Source organism: Canis lupus, chromosome 38 (genome assembly GCF_011100685.1).
Source record: "Canis lupus familiaris isolate Mischka breed German Shepherd chromosome 38, alternate assembly UU_Cfam_GSD_1.0, whole genome shotgun sequence".
In the NCBI taxonomy this organism is placed as follows: domain Eukaryota; kingdom Metazoa; phylum Chordata; class Mammalia; order Carnivora; family Canidae; genus Canis; species Canis lupus.
The window spans coordinates 13,521,646-13,542,942 of record NC_049259.1 but is presented as its reverse complement, the minus strand read 5'-3'; the positions used below and the strand labels follow the sequence as shown (position 1 = coordinate 13,542,942).

Here is a 21,297-nt window from a genome sequence, read left to right as displayed (position 1 = left end):
CTTTATATGGATAGTGGGACTATAATTTTATTCTATTCATTTGGAGTATTTTAAGAAAACTATTAGGTACGGGGTATCTGAGACATTGTGCTCAATGCAAACTGTTCTCAAAAGGTATCATTTCCATTGAATTCCAAATAAAGAGAAATGGTTTTATAAATGTGACTGTTGTTCTAATTAGCTAAGTGGTAATTCACTGAATTTTACCATAATTTAAACTTTACAACAATAATGCTTAATAAACACAGGTTTTTGTACAAGAAGGTTAGGAATTTCCAGGTTTCCTCTTCAATAGGAAAGGTCTTATTTAATAAACTATCTTGAAGATAAAGTGTCTCCATACAGTGGTCTTTAGTGTAAATGCCAAGAAAATAAATGAGCTATTGGTCATGTGGTGATCTCTTATAACAACTTTATTTCTGTGAGGGCAGTTGATGGCAGTTTTCCCTGAGAGATACAAGTGAAGCAGCTTGACTGACTAATATTACTGGCTTATTAACAGGGATTTTGGCTTGCAGTAGTCTGGTTAGTTGAAACTGAAGGGGAAAAAATTGATGAACTCTGAATGGCACTTATGTTAAATGTATTTTTTTTCTGCATTATTATTGGGTTTTTAGGAAGTCTTTGTTTTTTTTTTTTTTTTTTTGAGAGGGAGGGGAGAGGTAGAAGAAGAGGACAGAGAATCTCAAACAGGCTCTCTGTGCCCACTGTGGAGCCAGACGTGGGCCTGAATATCACAACCATGAGATCATGACCTGAGCCAAAATCAAGGGTCAGATGCTTAACCAGCTAAGCCACCCAGGCACCCCAAAAACTCTCTTAAAGTAATTGTATTCGTTGATATTCATATCTGATTCCTACTTGAGTGACATCATGGCATCAATTGGGTTCTTCTGGTTAAAATTTTTTAAGCTCTCAAGAAAATATAAAATCATGGTGACTATTTTAATGATGGTAAAAGAAGTTTTGCACTCATTCTTAGTAATATTATCAGTTCTATTTTCTTAAATAGAATAGACAGTTCTATGTCTGTTACAGCAGTTCTTTTTAAATGAAATTATTTGAAGACACATTTCAATTGGTTGAACCTGATTGCTAACCTTTACCTAATGTTAGGAACACCACATTTTCTTTTTAAAGTAAGGCACTAGATTATGACTTCCAAAGTAATCTGCAGATTTAGTTGGAGGTTGTATTCATGCATTGAGTTAATTTTATATTAATATTTAGACCTAGTCACCTACCCATTGGTAAGAAAACTGAATCTTCAAAAAGTAAGTTACTTGAGAACCAGGTGATACTGAGTCTTCTTTTAGACAGGGATCTTTATTATAAGACATGTTAAACTGGCTTCCAATGAATTGTATCTTACTATATTATATTCAGAGATAATAGGTCTTTCAGACTACATTTCTTCCAAAGAAATAGTATTAAAGGAAATGAACAAAATGAACAAATGATGTAATAAAAGAAAAACAAAAAGGCAGTTATAACAGAGGTAAGGGTGAAAACACCCATTTGGATCATCTAGTCAGGATCATAGCCTTTCTTTTGGCTACAATTCTATGTGACATATTTCTCATAATCATATGCAGTGTTCTGAAACCTTAGTAACATATAGGATCCTTTTAGTGGTTCTCCAGAGTTTATATAAAACATACATATTTAAAGAGGTGTGTTCATGTAAGCTTTTATTCATTCAGAATGCCGAAGGAGATCTGGAAAATTCAAACTCATTAAATGAAAGAGTATGTCCATTTAGTGAATTGCTCACAGTGTATGTTTTACTGACGGCTACAGCATTGGTCCTTCGGATTCATCACACCTTCACCACTTTTTCTGCCCTGTGTCGTGTGTTGATTCAGGTCTCCCTTTTTTCGTTTTTCTGTTAAAAAGAATATGATGCCAAACTTGAGTCACTTGGCCTTACATAGATGTATATTAAATCTGTCTGAACAATTAAAATAGTACCGCCTGGGACACCTGGGTGGCTCAGCAGTTGAGCGTCTGCCTTTGGCTCAGAGCATGATCTTGGAGTCCCGGGATCCAGTCCCTCATCGGGCTTCCTGCATGGAGCCTGCTTCTCCCTCTGCCTGTGTCTCTGCCTCTCTCTCTCTCTCTGTGTGTTTCTCATGAATAAGTAAATAAAATCTTTAAAAAATAAAATAAAATAGTACCACCTGCTGTTACATCACTCATCAACAAAAATGCAAACTGGTTATTGGAATTATGTAGTACTAGGATGCTCTTCTCGGCTATAGATTTCAGGCTCTAGAATCAGATTGCTGGAATTTGAAACCTGTTTCTACCATTTCCTAGGGGTGTCATTTTGGGCCAATTGCCCTTAGTGTCTCTGTCACTGTGTATCTCATATACTACCTTATACGCTTATTATGTGAGAATGAAATGACCTAATGCATATGAAACACTTTAAAATGGGCCCAGCACATAGTAAGTACTTGTGTTAGAAGCTGTATGTGTACATCATCTAATAAGTAGTAAATCTGGTTGAATTACAATGTATGTTTGTTTTCAGGTTGTTAAAATGAAAAGACAAAGTTAAAAGTTATTATTGGGAACTTGCAAATGCCTAAAATTATAGACTGTAGAGACTATATAAACCAGGGGTCAGCAAACTATGGCCAGCCATCATTTGGTTTTGTAAATAAAATTTTATTAGAACATAGCCATATCCATTCATTTATGTCTTGCCTAGGGCTATTTTCACCTTACAGTGGCTAAAGTTGAGTGGTTATGACAGAGACCTAATGGACTGCAAAGCCTAAAATGTTTACTATCTGGCCCTTTACAGAAAAGTGTGCCTACCCCTGCCTCTGTAGTTCAGAATATTTTGATCCCTAGGTGCTTCTAGAACTCAGAAATGATGAATCACAATTTTTATAATGAAGATACATATTTGAATTACCTATAAGGTTTAAAATTAAAATCAGAATTTTGGATTCTCCATCACCAACTGATTTAGACTCTTTGGGAGTTGGGTTTGGAAAAGGCCAGTATGATTTATAAAAGTTCCTAAGGAATGCTTAATGTTTATCCTAACTGACAAGTGGATAATTTTCTCACTGGTAACATAATTCAGAGGTTTTTATTTGTTTCTTTTAAAAGAAAAAAAAAAAAAAAAAGCCAAGAAACTGTCTCAGAAGGAATTGTAAGAAAAATGAAGGGCCATTTTAGACCTGTGAGGCTCCAGTGTGAATAAGAACATAGTTTCTGCTTGACTGAGTTATGAAATTAGTGTGGCCTAACTATATGCCTAGTATCTGGTTAAGCTCTTTAAAAAAAAAAAAAAAAAAAACATATATTACAAATCTTGAAAGTACCTGTCAGTCTTTCCATCTCTCTTGCCTATTGTGGTAGTGACTGGGTAGAGCATGTGGTGAGTAAAGAATTATACAGCTTCCTTCTTCACTTAGAAGTCAGTTAGGAGGAGGGGATGGTTGGAAGAAGGATTGAGAAAGTCTTCTCTTTATCTGTTCTAGGAGAACGGTAGAGCAAGAGCAGGAGTAGACTAATGAAAAGTGACTTAAGCAGAAACAACTTTCCCATAATTACACAGTAAAAATATGAAATTACTGGGATATTTCATTGCTAATATAGTTACTGTACCTTGAAGTAATTCCTATGTTTAATAAAAGAACTTATACAAGAAAAAGGAACTTAAAAATGAGTCAAAATATTTGATACTATAATATCTTGAATAGAAAAATCACTTTTAAACATGCTTTATAATAACTTAATTTTAGACTTAGCGTGAATTATCTGCTGTAATAAACTGGGTTAATACAGTTATTTTCTTTAATTTTTTTTCTTTCTTTAAAATGTAGGCATTTCAGTCGAACCATGGAAGAACTGGTTCATGATCTTGTCTCCGCGTTGGAAGAGAGCTCAGAGCAAGCTCGAGGTGGATTTGCTGAAACAGGCGATCATTCTCGAAGTATGTCTTGTCCTCTGAAACGCCAAGCAAGGAAAAGGAGAGGGAGAAAACGAAGGTCGTATAATGTTCATCACCCATGGGAGCCTGGCCACTGCTTAAGTGAAGGCTCTGATTCTAGTTTAGAAGAACCAAGCAAGGACTATAGAGAGAATCACAATAATAATAAAAAAGATCATAGTGACTCTGATGACCAAATGTTAGTGGCTAAACGCAGGCCATCATCAAACTTAAATAATAATGTACGAGGAAAAAGACCTCTATGGCACGAATCAGATTTTGCCGTGGACAACCTTGGGAACAGAACTCTGCGCAGAAGGAGAAAGGTCAAACGCATGGCAGTGGACCTCCCACAGGACATCTGTAACAAACGGACAATGACCCAGCCCCTTGAAGGTTGTAGAGACCAGGACATGGACAATGACAGAGCTTACCAATATCAAGAGTTTACCAAGAACAAAGTCAAAAAAAGGAAATTGAAAATAATTAGACAAGGGCCAAAAATCCAAGATGAAGGAGTAGTTTTAGAAAGTGAGGAAGTAAGCCAGACCAGTAAGGACAAAATGGACTATGAAGAGCAAAAAGTCTCAGATGAACTCATGAGTGAAAGGTGACTTTTATATTCTCTAAGTATAAAAATATGTGTCTCCATTGTTTGTGCTTGAATGTGTTTTGTATTTTAATTAATTCTATTTTAACATAATTATAAATTATAATAATAAAATATAGCAATAGTGATATTACTGTTTTAACCATGGTTATATTTCCTTATAATTTACAATGTTTAGCACAAAACAAAATTGCTTCTTTGATTTACACAACATCTTTTGATTGTGTTATAAAGACTTAATATTCAGCTATAAAGAGAAAAGGAAATAGTTTTTCAGTGGGAAAGAATGTGCTTTTGAATAACAGCACATTTGTAACTCTTGGAATTGGATTTGTAATTATTTATTTGTTTAATTATAGAGCTTTAGCCTTTGGTGCTTTTTAGGGTCACAATTCATCAGTTTATATTGATACCTGAGAATCAAATGTTCATACCATTTCAATATGTATGGCTTGGTATTTTAAGAAGTCTCTAGATTGCTGAGAAATCTGATCATTTATGAATTGTAAAACCTAATTTATAGTCTAGAAACACTTGATCTTGTCATTAGACAAATGAGAAAAACAATGATCCTTTGGCAGCTAGTCTAATCTATCTATTCTAGAAAGCAGGTATACCACAATGATAATTATTAAGTACAATTTTAACAGCGTCAGAGGTAAGTGATCATTTTTCTTTTACACAGAACTAATGCTACTGCAAGGAATGAGAAAATGTTGACTTTGTTCATCCTTATAGGCATGTTCTTAAAACCAAACACAGAACTATGATCCAGAAAAAAAAAATCCTTGCTGACAAAGAGTATTTGATTTTGATTTGTAAGATTGGCATTATTTTAATCATGTAGGTTATGAACCATGGATTTTATATGTATATATTTAATAATATATACAGTTATATATATATATATATATATATTTGCTTATAGATATGATTAGAAACATGAATAGGACCTGATAAAAGTTTATAGGATGGGCCCTTTATCAGTGATGGTTTGCTATTTATGTAATTTTTTGGAAGAAGTAAAAATTGCTCAAAATAAAATGTTTCAGGAAAGCTTTGAAAATTTTATGATATCTGCATTTCTTCCAAAAAAGTTGGCATTTTTATACCAGAATGAAAATTACTTTTATGGTAATTGGGCCAATATGACTGGGGACCACCTAGCTTGACTTGAAAGTGATTATTTTTCTCAGTCACTGGGAGGGAGAATATGTGGCAATGGAGATAGTATTCATTTCTGGATTATTTACAGATTACTTGCCTTTTGGATTGATCCTCCAAGCCTTTCTTTTATTGATATCTGCCTTGTATTGACAGACATCTACCCTGGAAGAAAAATGAGATGAAACTCTCATTTCTCTTCATTGTAAAAAATATCTGAGTCTCTATTAGATATGATCAGGCTACCCAGCAGTCAACAGCCCAGGTACAAATTTTCAAAGAGGATGTTTTCACTCCAGAATATTTTTTTAATATTTTTCTTTTTTAGTCTTTTTTTTTAAAGATTTATTTATTTTAAAGAGAGTGCACTTTGGGGGGGGGGGGTGCATGACAGAAGGAGAGAGAGAGAGAGAGAATCACAAGCCAACCCCATGCTGAGCGTGGAGCCCGAAGCAGGTCTCAGTCTCACCACCCTGAGCTCATGACCTGAACCTTTGAAACTAAGAGTCAGACACTAAACAGACCGCACCACCTAGGTGCCCCTTCTTTCTTTTAAAACTTAGCTATGTAACTATTTTTATTGTTACCTAAGACTTAGATGCATGTTTCCTCCTCTGTGGGATGATTACTAAAGACGGACCCTGTTTCCTACAGCCCGGTTGTTTAGAATAGCAGATAAGCAAACGATGAAAATGAAGTATGCTGGGCAGAAAGTACTGGTAAAGGAGAATTTCCTAAAGGAGCTGAGGTTTAAGTATTGTTCAGATGTTGAAGGGAAATGGCATTCCTGGGTAGAGGAACAGCTTATGCAAAGGTGTGAATTGTGAAGCAAAGTGAACATATCTGGGAAAATTGCATATAATTGATTATTACTAGAACAAAGTGGCGTTGAGCCTATGGCAGTGTGTCTTGAAGATCTTGTGTACTATGGTAGTTTGGATTTCATCATATAAATAAAGGGAAGCCAGTGAAGACTTTTTAATAGTGAAGAAACTCAATTAGATTTACATTTTCTTGAGTTACTTTTATAGCACAGTAATGTTGGGTTTTTTTTGGTTTTGACCGACCTCCAGTTCATCCTTAAGGGAGGGGCAAATTGTGGCAGTGATAGTAGAAGGGAAAACAATAGGAGAGCCATTTTAAGAGTTGGAATCAATGGAGAGTTGACTGTATTTGGGAGGATGAATGAGAAATAGGCCTCTCAGTGTGTTGGTGTCAAGAATAAAAAATACAGGAAATGAACAGATTGGGGCAGAGGATTGGGATTAGTGTACAAACATTAATTTGACAACCATTGTGGAATATATTCTCCAAATACTGTGCTATAAAAGTCATGCTAAAAAAAAAAAAAAAATGTGGGAAGACTTGTCCTTGGAGATAAGCCATAATGGCTGTCAGATGCCAAAAATGAAAAGACTTGCTTCCATATATAAGTTTTTGTTCTGATTTATTGAACATGCTAACAACTACATGATGTACTTGGAGCAACTAGCTAGATGTCAATGAGGTGAAATATAAATAAGGAGACATGTTGTTTAAAACACACGTGAAAAGATGCCAAATGAAGATAAGGATCATTAGGGACTAAGCTGCTCTTGGAAGGGGAAGTTTGATTTCCTTCTCTCTTTAAAAAGAATAAATAAGATAAAGACAGAGAGGCAAACAAACCTTAAGACTCTTAAATATAGGAGGGTTGCAAACTGAGGGTTGCTGGAGGTGAAGTGGGTAGGGGGCTGGGGTAATTGGGTGATGGACATTAAGGAGGGCACTTGATGTGATGAGCACTGGGTGTTATATGCAACTGATGAATCACTAAATTCTAACCCTAAAACTAAGAATATGCTATATGTTAACTAATTTAAATTTAAATAAAATCTTAAGGAAAAAAAAAAAGTACGCAGGCAGAGAGAGGAAAGAGAAAATTGGGATACCACTTGGAGAAAGAACATAAGCCAGAAATAGAGATGGGAAGAATTTAGGTAGGTCTCATCCATTACAGAGCCTTGAAATCTATATTTAATCCAACAAGTTTGGGGAAGTAATTTTAGATTTTTAATAGAAAATACTTTATTATTTTATTTATTTTATATATGTATATATGCATAGATATATACATGTATGTTTTATAAACTTTTTCTTTTTTTCTTTTAGAACACTTTTGGATTTATAGAAAATTGTAAAGATAGTACAGAGATTTTCTGTATATCCTGTTCCCATATATCTGTACCCAGTTTCCCCTATTATTAATATCATACATTACTGTGATGTACTAGTCTGAATGAATAAGCAAGCCAATGTTGACACGTTATTAACAAAAGTCAGTACTTGTTTAGAATTTCCTTGTTTTTTTGTTTTTTTTTTTTATGTTCTTTTTCTCTTCCAGGATCCCATCCAGGATATCATAATATTTTTGGCCAGCAAATTATATTTATAAAAGATGAGCTTGGCTGTATGTAGAATATTAAAAGAAGTGAATCTGAACTCAGAAATTAGAAGACCATTGTATCCCGCCCCCCTCCAAAAAAAAAAAAAAAAGAGCACATAGTTTCACAGTTTCACAATCCTTTTTCTGTAAATCTGAATTCTGAAAGCTGTGAAAAGCTAATTCATTGGTGGCCAGACCTAGCTTGACCTGGATTTAATGTGGATATTCATTCATTTATTTGAAAAACCATATTAATAGGTTTGATACTGGCACACTACCCTAGACCCCTTTTAGGCATTTTAGAACATATCTTTCCAGACTTTGAAAAATTGTGAATTTCAAATACATTTTGCCTCAAGGATTTCAGAAAAAGAATTGTGACTCAGGGTATGTAGGATAAGGCCCTGTGTTAGGGTTGTGTTGATGCAGGCAGACAGGAAAGCACTAATCAGTCACTGAAGAGAAAAAAAGTCAATAGTAGTTTACCCAGCTAGATAGCAAAAAAAATGAAGTTTCCGAAGTCTTTTTAATCCTCAGACATCTCTGTGCCTAAGAGAACGTGCATGTTTGTAAATAAGCAGTTATGAGTGTGATTGTCTAAGAAAGTATTCCTTTCTTTCATTAACACTTGTGCAGTATAGGGAGTTTCATACATTCTCCTAATATGAAGAAAATTAAAGAAAATGGTACTTAGAGTTCTTTGGGAAAATGAACCACTTAATAAATCCTTATGCTTTTTATTTTTTAAAAATCAAATAATTGAAATGATATCGTATATTCAGATAACAGGGATTTAGATCTCATCTATACTTTTAATCCTAAACTCTCAATTTAAATCTTTTAAAACAGATTAATTTAAAAAAAACAGATCAGTTTTGTTAAGTATGTCAGGTTATAGGGCTGTACACGTTAATGGGAAAGTATGACAAAATTCACAGGGGCAATTTCCTGATTGGTTAAAATTAAGAATTACAGGAAGAAAAGAGTATATGAGAATTTTTAAAGAACATTATCAATTTTGTTTAGAGGCCAAACCTCTTGTTACATGATCTTGTTTTTGCATCTTTTAACTAACTAGATTAAGTATTGCTTCTCTTAGAACTAGTACTGACAGTTTATGTCAGTTGAATATCTACTGTTTAATTTGTATATGAAATTTGACTTTGTATCATACTCGAACTTCTTTGGAAGTATGGAGAACCTGTTATTTTTTAGACCTCCTCCTTAATATTGGCAGTATTCCATATTTTGCTCGGTGATTACTCAGAGAGATTTTAACGTTGATTTAATGGATTGTTACCATTGTAAACTTTTTTCTTCCTTGCCAAGTAATAGAGTTGTTATGAATTCTTAAGTAATGTCTTTTTCCAGAATATTTGCAAATGTGGTCATGAGAAGTAATTTCATCCTGGGCCCTTGCATTTCATGTGCTGAAGAAAGGCTGAGCCTGCCTTTGATTGAGACTTTGCCCATTTTATTGAGAGTGGTGTTCCGCACTCAGGCTGAATTGCATGACATAAGAAAGGAGCAGTGAGCATTCAATGAAAGCAGATAATAAAATGCATCAATTGTGTCAGCACCTCGTCGCAGTCACATCTGGCTTACTGTCAGGGTCCCATTAGATTCCTGTGGTTTTATGTGCCAAAAATAATATGCTCTGTAGTTAATGGAACCAGAATATTTGCAGTTTGATTAAAAAAAAAAAATCAACTTATTTTCTTTCCGATCTTTATCAGGCTTGTTTCATCTCTGAACTGCCATGTCTCTTTAAAATTTTACGACTGAGAGATCAATTGTTCTTTTGATCTGTTTTTTTTGTTTTTGTTTTTGTTTTTTTTTTTCCTTTTCCTTTATTGCAGTGATTCCAGCAGTCTCAGCAGCACTGATGCTGGCTTATTTACGAATGATGAGGGAAGACAAGGTACTGAAATGCTATTTCTTTTATTCCTTTGGAAAAACGTCTTCATTTTAAAGTTGTGCTTTTTACTAGTTATTTCCTAGGTTCAGGACTGCAATCCATTTACCTTACATACACCTACTCAGTGGACTGGGGTTTGGTTATTTTCTATGCTATGCAGGGTACCCTGTCTTCATGACCTAAAGTAATTGATTATCTCCAAAAGCTAGTATGTGGAGCTAATAATATTAAGGAAGGATCATCTTCCTTAAGAAAGCTTTACGTACATCAGTCTTTTCAATTTTGTCTCAGCAAGTTCACAAGACACCGGTTCTGTCTCCACCTGATTCCACATGTGTTTAATACTGTGTAAGCATTAATAAAGGTGGATTTGCAAGTCATTTGTCATTTTTATTCAGCCGTGACATTTATTCATCCTATCCAGTTCGTAAGTAATTAGACACTTTTCATGAGTTCAATATTGTAAACTGTTAAACAGTCATGTCTTACCTCTTAGATCTTTTTACATCTTTGAAGTTCCCCGAAGCCTTTCACACTTTCCCATAGCATTATTTTGAAGCTACCTATTTGGGAAGAAAATAGGAAAAACCTGAGGAAGGAGGCAGGAGGCATACCTGCAAATGTTATCTGCCTTTCTTGAGAATATTTAGAAGAAAGCAGTAAGTTCTAAGGGGAAAAAAGAAACCAAAACTTTGTTTTAAATTATAAATAGCCTAAAAAAATTATAGTCTAATGATAGGAAAAAAGAAGGAAATAGTAGCTACCTATGTGTTTTTCTCTTAGTCTGTTTATCCTCCTGGTGGTAGGAATAAAATAAATGATCTATCATTGTTGCTTACTTATAAAGCCATATATATTCCAGGTAAATAGGTGCATACTGTTTTAAAGACCATAGACTTTTTAAAGTTAAGAGACTGCTGAAATATGTTAGAACCCTGAGGCTCAGAGTGAGCTTTGATACCTTGATAATATACTGAAATTCTCATTTAAATACACGTGTCTACTCAAAGTTATTAGAAATGTTGTACTTGGTAATGAAATGAAATGAAAAAAAACTTTTGAAAAATAACTTTTAGACAAATCTGTCCCTCTTTGAAAAGCTCTGAAAGGTATAGAATAATATGCTACCATTTATTATGAGCTTATTATATTTTACATTTCTAAGTGCATTTTTGTAATTCAATTTACTTTACGCTTTTCTCCAGGAGAGTCTTTTTTGGGGGCGTTTGGTGAAACCTAGGCTCAGAGAGTCGAGATACCTTCCCCAGTGTTGCAGAACACTGCAATTCTAATTGGTCTGACTTCAGAGCTCAAGTTCGTAATCTGTAGCTAGCTATGTGATTTCCCTATTAAGAACAAAGTTGTATATCACATAAAAAAATAATAACCTCATTTCTCCATAATAACATTGTCTCCACTGGAATTAACATCTAGGATAATTAGCTTCAAGTGACTCCTTTTCTTTTCTTGTACCTGTACCTGTTCTGGGAAATTTTAATATAATTCTCAGTAAAAGAAGTAATACTTACGTGCTTTGAAATGTGGTCATTTTTAAAAATTAATTTTAATTAAATCCTCAATTGAAATAAACTGGTGGCTTTGGTTTTCCAAATGCTTTAAACTTTTCACTCATAATTTGAAGTATGGCTGTTTCCTGTAAAGTCATTTTTGGTTGAAGCTTTGTTTTTTTTCTAGTTTGCTTTTAAAAATATTTGTAGTAAGATATTTTAGAAGTCAGAAATCTCTTTCGGTAAAGGGAAAGACTTTATGGTAGTTGTGATGACCCTCTTAAAAACCAGAATTAGTAGTTTTTCAAAGAATCACGGAGACTTTAATGAATCAAGGATCATACTCAAAATGCGTTTGTCACTTATTTTTAAAAGCCATCTGTCTTCTGTATTTTTGCCTCCTTATTCCTATTGTGAAAACAAAAATCTGTTGATTCATGTTTTTGGTTTTAAAAACAAAATACTGTCCACTCACCAGTACATTTTGAACTGAATTTTAAATGGATCATTTCTCCATGGTTACACTCATGGATGTTCCCAAAAGTCAGACTTACTATGGATTGTGTTCTGTTTTAAAAACATCTTGCTTGTTGTATTCCAGTGTAGTTTCTTTGTAAATTCTGTGGTATTGTCACTTTTCATTTAAAATCAAGTTTTTCACAACTATTTCTTAATGAACTTAATCAGATTAATTTCATTTAGTCACATCTGTTCATGATTGTTTCCCCTTTTACACTCCATACAAATCATGAAATTAAGCTAATTATATGCCATTATCAGCTGCAGATAACAGGTTCTACAGTTTTATACTTTTAATTCTCCATAGGAGATTAAGGCTTGTTTTTCTTTAATTTGGAAAGGGTAGTAACTTAACTGGAATTCTCTACAATTTTTGCCCTAGAATTAGCCACATTTATTTTTCTTCACATTTTTTAATTGGTTCTAAAACAGAAAAGCTTGTGTTTTTGTCGTGGTGGCAGTTCTTGTTGTAGTGTTAAAAAACATTTTAGTGAAGTCATGATGTAGAATAAGTTTTCTGTATAGATTATATAAATGATTACCAGATAAAATACAGGATCCCCAGTTAAATGTGACTTTTAATTAAATAACAAATGATTCCTTTAGTATAAGTATGTCCACGTATAAGTATGTCCATGTAGTATCTAGACATACTAAAAATTTTGTGTGGATACTATTTATTGATATTAAAATTCGTTTCTCTGAAATTCAAATTTATTTGTTCTCTTATATTTCTTAACTCTAAATCTGATAACTCTGTGTATTTGGACAATAAAACTGAATCTTTGGGGGATTTCTTGTATTTACACAGGTGATGATGAGCAGAGTGACTGGTTTTACGAGAAGGAATCAGGGGGAGCCTGTGGCATCACTGGAGTTGTGCCCTGGTGGGAAAAGGAAGATCCTACTGAGCTAGACAAAAATTTACCAGATCCTGTCTTTGAAAGTATCTTAACTGGTTCTTTCCCTCTTATGTCGCATCCAGGAAGAAGAGGTCAGTAGCACCTGCTGACTGCTGAATATGGTGGGCTTATGGTGACTCTAGGAATAATCATTAAAGAGGATAGGCTGAAATGGCAATGAAAGCGTCTAAATATAAGATGCTGTTAAGAAACATGTTGAACAGTAATTCAGCTACTACATTTATCATGCATTCTAATTATTGGAGAAGTTGACTTGCCTTCTTGCTAAGACCATTATGACAATGTTGAAATGTTAGAAAGGTAAATCAGGAGTAAAGAAAAGCCCTGAATAATATCCTAATTCTTAAATAATCAGTAGTTGTGCACTAAGCTCATTAGAACCCTACTAGGCATTGCTTCAGATAGTTTCAAGATGTTTCCTACCTCCTACTCATTCTGAATTCCGTTTCGAAAGGAACAATGATCATAGAATCTCCTAAATTGAAGACTTTGATTTTCCAGGTTTTCAAGCTAGACTCAGTCGCCTGCATGGAATGCCTTCTAAGACCATTAAAAAATCAGGAGGGACCACAACTTCAATGGTAGGCATGCTTTTTTGTTTAATTGTCATGTTTGGAAATGTATCCATTTCTATGGAATAAAAAGCCACATCCTCATCTTTTATTCATATTCTAATGTTATACTTAAAAATAATCCATTTTTTTGTAGGCTACAAACTGGACCAGTGAGATTCCCCTATAAACCAAATCTTCTAATGCTAATAAATTAGTTACGTTTTGAACATCTGGGGAATGACATTCGAGGGAACCTGGCTCCTGTCCTCTTCCCCTGGAGGAATATCATTGAAGTGAGAGCCTCTTTGATGAAAAGATGGGGCTGTTTTTGCTGGAGGACTGGTATTCTTCCTTTAGTCAGAAGTGAACCTGGTTGGGGAGGCTTTCTAGGGATCTAGGTTGGCCCAGGGTGGGTAGAACTACTGTAAATTTTATATATTTTTCTTTTATGATTTTTTTTTACATTGAATCCATTTATGTATTACTTGCTTTGCCAAAATGCTAACAAAAGCTAGAAAAATGGAAAACTTCCAGATCTCACATAAGTATTCCTTAATGTTTATATTGTGATTGGTTAAGAACTAATTTTTACATATCTGACTGTTGTAAATAAACATGATGCATTGACATTTATGGCTCATTTTTAGAGAAGTCTTATATAACCAGCATTATTTAAAGTATTTGCATTTTACTCAGGGTATTTTAACAAGGGCTAAGATGAGTAGTAGGTAAGGTTGATAATCTTTACTAGAATTTCTGTTTTGTTCAGTTTGCTTTCTACTTGAATAATCTGCTCTGTATTACAAACCCATTGTATTTTATAGTATAGTGTTCATTGTACTACAAAAAAAAAATCATCCTAGTTTTAAGCTAACCACAGTGGTAACGAGTCTGTGCTAGTAGAATCATTTACTATTACTTTTTAAATTATCTGCTTTGTTTGATACCTGAAACCACTCAAAATTATCATTTTGGCTTAGAGTTTATGGAAATCATGTGAAAGCTGGTATTTCAACTAATACTGTATGCCTTTGAATCCTATGTCATGTTTAAAAGTGAGCATTGCTTGCACACCTTTGGCAGACCGTATGTGTCGCCGTGAGTGTCAGAAATACTTGCATGAGCTCATTTTCATAAACAGAGGGGAAAATGTAACATTTCTACTGATGCTATAATTTAGACAGTATACAACGTTCAGGCCATTTGAATTCTTCAAAATGGTATATTAAAATGACTAATATTTTTATTAAATTCCAATAATTGATGAAAACTGTGATTTAATACATGTATTTTTATACTGTTGTATGGATTAATTGTTAATTCAGCATTTAATGGCTAACATAAATATTATGATTGGAAAAGAAACTTAAAGTTGACATTTCTTTTACCCAAAGGTATTACAGTCTGAAAGATTTCAGAAAATGTGTTAAGCAGAGAGTGTATGACATCTTTTAGATTGCTTGTCTAAACTGGAGAGATTAAATATGATAAAGTGCAACTTTGAGTATCTTTACCTTTGCATATTTAAAGTGATATTTTAGAGGTACAATAATGTGGTATTTGGTCATTGTAAGTAAGCTTATTTGTGCTATGTCCTTTGGAGTAAAAATTCATGCTTTTTTTTCCTGAATTACATAAATGCTTTTATTTTATTTTGTATAATGACTGTCTTTTAGATCTGAATAAGTCACTTTAAAACCTTGGCCTATGAACTTTGCCTTATCAATCATGAATCTAGATGAATGCTATCTAGTTCTTGGTTCAGTTTTACCTATTTTTATTTTTGGTTCACTGCTTGCTTGAGCATAGCTGGGATTTGTAGCCCATTTTCTAGGCTTATTGCAATCTCACTGTGGTATTTTATAGAAGCTATTACATCTGATAGGCTAGCTTCATGGTATTGATGATACATGGCTTAACCATAGTAAAAGCTGCCTTCCCTCTCTAAATTGTAAAAAGGTGATTAAGTTTCACTTGATGGAGATATACTATATATGTGTGTTTATCATGGAACTAGTGCATTAGGCCATAAACTGTTTTCCTGGTCTACATTTTTTGTATTCAAATTTTACTGAAGACAATGGGCTCCTTCAGGTTTTCTTTCTTTCAGTCCTGAATTGTCCTTGTTTGGATTTTTAAGTACTGTAATTTTTTTTTTTTCAATAAAATATCTGACTTGGACAAGAAAGGTAAGAGTTCCAATTTGTGCTGATATTTTTAAATTCCTCTGCTAGGTTTTGTTGTTGTTGTTGTTGTTGTTGTTGCTGCTGCTGCTCATACCGTCCATATTGTATGTAACAACCTAGTCTTAAAAATTATAATGTCACAAAACAGTCATTTTAAACAGTACCCATGACATAAGAATGAAATTTAATTCCTTAGACTTTCACACCAGAAGTCTAGATTGCTTTTAAGAGAGATTAGTTTTCTGAGAAAAGTCAACACATAGCTAAAACCCATAAAATGGAATGGCAACAAAAGGTTTCTTTATCTTATACAGATGAGTAGTGACTACACAGATATAATGATGACTTTGAAGGAAATGACAGGAGAATCTTTTACTGAAATATTAATAGATACATTCTTAGGGGAAAAGTTTTCAATTGGATTTCTCATCATTCACTGTACTTACGTTCTATAAAGTTGCCCCTGGACACTAATTAGCAAGTACCTAGCCATTGCTCCTAAGGGAAATACCAGGTTAGGTTCCTGTGAGCCTCTGGTCACAACATTTTTATCAGCCAATCAATACATGATTCATTGTTTTAGCTATCTTTGTGTCTAAAAACACCTTAATATATATTGTTAATTCATTGACATTAAACTCTTGACCAACATCACTATATCCCATGCCCAAGCAAGGCTGCTCTAACACAAGTATTTCTCCATAAGGCACATCATGGCCTTCTTTATACTTAGGAACCCTTGTCAACACATCAGCACTGTATTGGGGTTTATTTAAAACAATGAATTGCTGACGAAAAACACAAAACTTAAAAATGTGGCACTGAATAAATCACAAAAAGGACACTTGTTTATAGTATTAGAGCTGAAACAGGAATGCATACTGTTTTCTTATGTGACCTCTGTTGAGAATGCACACGTGCACTAGGTGACAAATTTTTCACTGCTCCTGAATGACCATAAAAGTGCTACAAGAACTGATTTGACAATGTGGTGCCTGGCTGGCTCAGTCATTGGGGCCTGCAACTCTTAATCTCAGGGTTCAAGCCCCATGTTGGGTGGAGAGATGACTTAAAAATAAAATTGAAAAAAATTGATTTGGGGGTTACAAATAAATGTTAGTGAGTAGGCAAATTTGCAGATGTGGAACCCACAAATAGTAATGAGAATCGACTCTTTATTTTTGTTGAGGAAAAAGTGGTATTACAGAAAAGTTAGAGGTTTTGAAGTCTGAACTTGGTGAATCCCTGCTCTGGTTCTTTTTTTTTACTTTTAAATTATAAATTGAACTTTACCTTCTCTTTCTGTTTAATCGATACAGTATTTAATTTGCAGAAGTGTTATCAGGATTAAATGAGATTATATATATGTCATAGGCTGGGAACCATTTTGGTCACACAGTATATATTAAAAAAATAGTTACCATTATTATAGATACCAAACACAGAATCTCATGATTTAGAAAACATTTGTATTATTGTTCAAAATACAGAATATTTTAGACTTTTCATATTTTATATATGATATACCTTTATATTTCATATTTAAAGTGCTTTTTATTGTAACCTTTTATGTTTCTTTTATACTTCATTTATATATGAGCCAGATGTTATCTCTAATTTGGCCTGAGAAGAATAATTTTGAATGAATTTTAGATTGACAGCCACTGCATTAAACCTCAAACCCTGATTGCAGATTAAAAAACTGTTTAAATACCTCTCCCTAACCTTGAGTCATTAGGCCATTCATTTGCAGAAAGACCTGTACTGTTTAGGAGGTTTTGATCCAGAGTTACCTGATTTTTAAAATTATTTTGCCCATATACATGAGTGGTGAATGCAGTCACAGTTCTGATAATTTAATGTTGAAAGGAATTAATTATTGCTGTACTTCTGTTAGAATAAAACACTGGCTTATTGGAGGCCAGCTGACCCAGCCCCTAATACTGACCTTTTTTAGTAGAATTAAGCAAGTGATAATTAATTCTGAAGAATATTCTGGGACCATTTTCCAGGAGATATAGGGTGAACCTCCTGTATTTCCAGAATTTTTGCATCAGGTACAATTCAGAGTGAATAATCCTCAGAATAATGATCCATCAGAGAATCTGTTTTGGCATATAGTACTTAATAAAGTGAATCCGATTACCCTGACTTAAGCATAGCATTTCAGTTAGCCAAGATAGCCTGCCCTTGAGCATCCTAATTAATCAGTGTTTTCTATAGGCAAGAGATTTTTGAAAAAAAAAAAAAAAAGTTTTTAAACTGATAATCTTAGAACAGGTATTAATTTTTCTAAGCTAGCATTCAAATTGAGTGGTCTGTTAAAGATCAGGAAATAAATGACTCCATTTAAAATATAGTACCTGAAATCCAAAGTAAATATTACATAAGGAATTGTACTTAAAGGTTGTAGGGGGATCCCTGGGTGGCGCAGCGGTTTGGCGCCTGCCTTTGGCCCAGGGCGCGATCCTGGAGACCCGGGATCGAATCCCACATCAGGCTCCCGGTGCATGGAGCCTGCTTCTCCCTCTGCCTGTGTCTCTGCCTCTCTCTCTCTCTCTGTGACTATCATAAATAAAAAAAAAAAAAAAAAAAGGTTGTAGGGTTCTGTTTAAAAATCGTATCATCATTTCAGTCCAGTTTTTTGTATAGATGAAATGAGAACAAGTATAGTGGTAATGGTGATGGTTATTCTGTCAAAGAAAACAAATCTGATTTAAGGGACTGTTTATTCATACATGTTTCTCAAGTTAAATATCCAAAAAAAAATGTGAACATCAACCCCTTAAATTGTCATGCTGTACAAGTAAGCATACTGTTATATCCAACAACGAAATAGCCCTCCAAATAATTTATATCTGTTTAGAATCCTGAGTCATTCCGTTGTGTAAGAGAAGGGGATATTGTATATATTTTCTCTTTCTATGAAGTATATCATGAAAGACCAGACCAGATTTCCTGAGTGGCATATCGATAATGATACTATAATGATTTACTCTGTATGTCTTGCTCAACCTTTGTTTTATTGTTTCTTAGGATACTAGACTGGGAATATGTAGTCTGATTTACAACCTTTTACAACAGAAGGGGCCATTCTAAATGGATTTGGTTTAAATAAGGGAACTACATAAACTTTTCTCTTAGACTAGTCTAAGAAATTTTGTAATAGAAAACAAATCTAAAATGATTTTGAAAAATACACACGGTGTGTGTCCTCAGCTGTAATCTGACCATGTGCTAATTAATTATCTAGTATTTTTCAGTGCAATTTGATACGTAAGTGCTTCATTATAATCTTTGTGAACTGGTATTTGTTTGTATCCTTAGCGCATTTTTGGATACTTTGCAGAATCCAAGAAGAATTGATATTTAGAATCCTCTTATATTTTAAATATATACTATATCACATATATTCTAATTTATTACCATGTATGTTAACAATATAGTTTTTATTTTATCTCAAAGTCAGCTTGAGATCCAGATTTCATGCTGGAAATTAATACTTTTTTCTTAGAATTTGTTTTGAGATAAAGTAGATTTTGTATCATAAGTACTGCTTAGTAGAATTGTAATAAACATTTCATCTACAAAAGACATTTTAATAGTGTCTCTTGTTTGATTTAAAATTCTCTTATTTTGATGTCATTATTCACTTTATACTTTATATATAAATTTAATATCTGTAATTGATATTTGAACATTTGAATCTAATAGTTTTTCATTCTGGCCCACTGAAAGTAGTATCAGTATTAATATTGATATTTAGTCTTATTGCATTACACTTTATTAAAAGTGGAATATATACATATTTAACAGTACAGAATATATTATAATGTATTCATTTATTCATTCAACAAGTATTTGAATACTTATTCTGTTCTCCATTTTTAGCTTTTAAAATCCTTTAGGAAAAAATGCATAAACATGTTCAATCTTAGTATTTTAATACTACCAGATTTGACCGCTTATACTTTTTATCTATTTAAAATACTTGTCCTTGCTTTTCTGGTTACTTACCACTAGAATTGGCCTGGTTTCATATATTGTCAATTGGGTTTGTGATGCTTCAGAAATCTGGAACCTAGCAAGGAGAATGTTAGTAATGACTCACAATGATGCTTACTATATGCCAGATGCTTTTCTAAGTTATATATATATTTTTTAATTCATTTAATCCTATTAACATTTACAACTTAAACATTTTCAAATTTGTTTTTCCTTTGCTATGATAAAATTAATGAAATCTGGAAGTTTCTTCACTCTGTTGTCATGTTGCTAATAAATATAAATAAATTCTCTTTATAAAATAGTCTTCATTCCTGGTTACCAAATGCTATTGGAAGTGTGAGTTATTTTGAAAACTGCAGCATTCTTTGCTATTTTGAAGAATGAGCACAATCAAGTTGTGTGCCGTAATAAAAATTATAATTAAAATGTTTTACTACTTCCATCGGAATAATCACTGGAACCAAGTCCTCCATTCCAATCCTTTTCTTTGTTTCTCAGGTATTATATAGTGCCTAGTTCTTGATCTTTAACATCATCCAGTTCTGGTCTGTTTTCTTGCCTTGTTTTCTACTGTTTTCTCTGCTTACTTTTCATGGTCCTTCATTATCTCTCCAAGCCTGTATAGTGTACTGGAGAGCTGTCACATGTGTGCTTCATCCATGATGATACTCTCAATATCTCCCTTGCTCTGCTCCTTTTTTTCCTACTCCTTTTCAATGAAACTTGGACAGACTTCATACAGGAGGAAGATTGGTTAGCTGGGACTTCAGGTGTGAGTTAGGTACTAACTCACTGGGGATGGAATTGGCAGACAGAAGGGCATGGATGGGCAAGGCTTATATATAAAACAGCATGGAATATCAGGAAACTGAATCCAGTATTGCTGAAGTGTATATAAGGTATACATTTGTGTGGAGAAGTATATGGTAGACAGGGTTTGGTTGGCAAGGTAGGTAGGAATTAGATCGTTTCAGACTCTTTGGTCCATGGGAATGGATACAAACTGATGTAATCTCTGGGGGGTGCAGGATGGTTAAGGTAATCAGATTTGTTTTGAGAGATCACATGGACAGCAGTATAAAGGGTGCTGTATTGGGTGGTTATAGTTCTATGTCAGGGATCTAAGCTATGTCCCTGTCCCCCCAGTAGATGGGATCCACAGTAAATCGAACCTCTGTATTTTATTGGACTCAACAATCTGGTTGACTTTTAAATAGTATCTACTCAAAAAATATTTACTGAGTCTCTACTGTGTGCTAGATACTGTTCTAGGACCTGGGGGTTAATGTAGTGAGCATGGCAGACAAGGTTCCAGGAGCTTATATATTTTTTTAATTTTTTATTTATTTATAAATAAATATGACTATTTATAGTCATAGAGAGAGAGAGAGGGGCAGAGACACAGGCAGAGGGAGAAGCAGGCTCCATGCACCGGGAGGCCGACGTGGGATTCGATCCCGGGTCTCCAGGATCGCGCCCTGGGCCAAAGGCAGGCACCAAACCGCTGCGCCACCCAGGGATTCCGGAGCT

The 21,297-nt window shown here is 33.9% G+C and overlaps 1 protein-coding gene and 1 long non-coding RNA gene across 8 annotated transcripts in view; one reads left to right on the top strand and one right to left on the bottom strand.

Moving 5' to 3' along the window:
* The window catches only part of GPATCH2 (G-patch domain containing 2), a 168,062-nt gene that overhangs the window by 6,540 nt on the left and 140,225 nt on the right, over window positions 1-21,297 (top strand). For 4 of the 5 annotated variants that reach the window (XR_005385700.1, XM_038586155.1, XM_038586154.1 and 1 more), the window contains exons 2-5: window positions 3,846-4,562; window positions 10,011-10,072; window positions 12,908-13,090; window positions 13,521-13,600. Coding sequence is in view for 4 of the 5 variants with exons in the window: in XM_038586155.1 (XP_038442083.1) it covers window positions 3,846-4,562; window positions 10,011-10,072; window positions 12,908-13,090; window positions 13,521-13,600 (1,042 nt within the window). In the remaining variant the exon portion in view is untranslated. Of the gene's footprint in view, window positions 1-3,845; window positions 4,563-10,010; window positions 10,073-12,907; window positions 13,091-13,520; window positions 13,601-13,727; window positions 15,762-21,297 lie in introns of those variants that run through there. The other variant, XM_038586157.1, reaches the window with a different exon arrangement.
* Window positions 1,675-19,840, bottom strand: LOC102155743. 3 transcript variants are annotated; one of them, XR_005385703.1, is made up of 5 exons: window positions 19,777-19,840; window positions 10,559-10,632; window positions 3,861-3,969; window positions 3,342-3,496; window positions 1,675-1,885 (listed from the first exon to the last, which is right to left on the bottom strand). It is a non-coding gene; the product is annotated as an uncharacterized LOC102155743 (long non-coding RNA). The 3 variants fall into 3 exon arrangements; XR_005385702.1 differs by lacking the exon at window positions 3,861-3,969 and adding an exon at window positions 13,025-13,137 and having other exon boundaries at window positions 19,777-19,820; XR_005385701.1 differs by lacking the exon at window positions 3,861-3,969.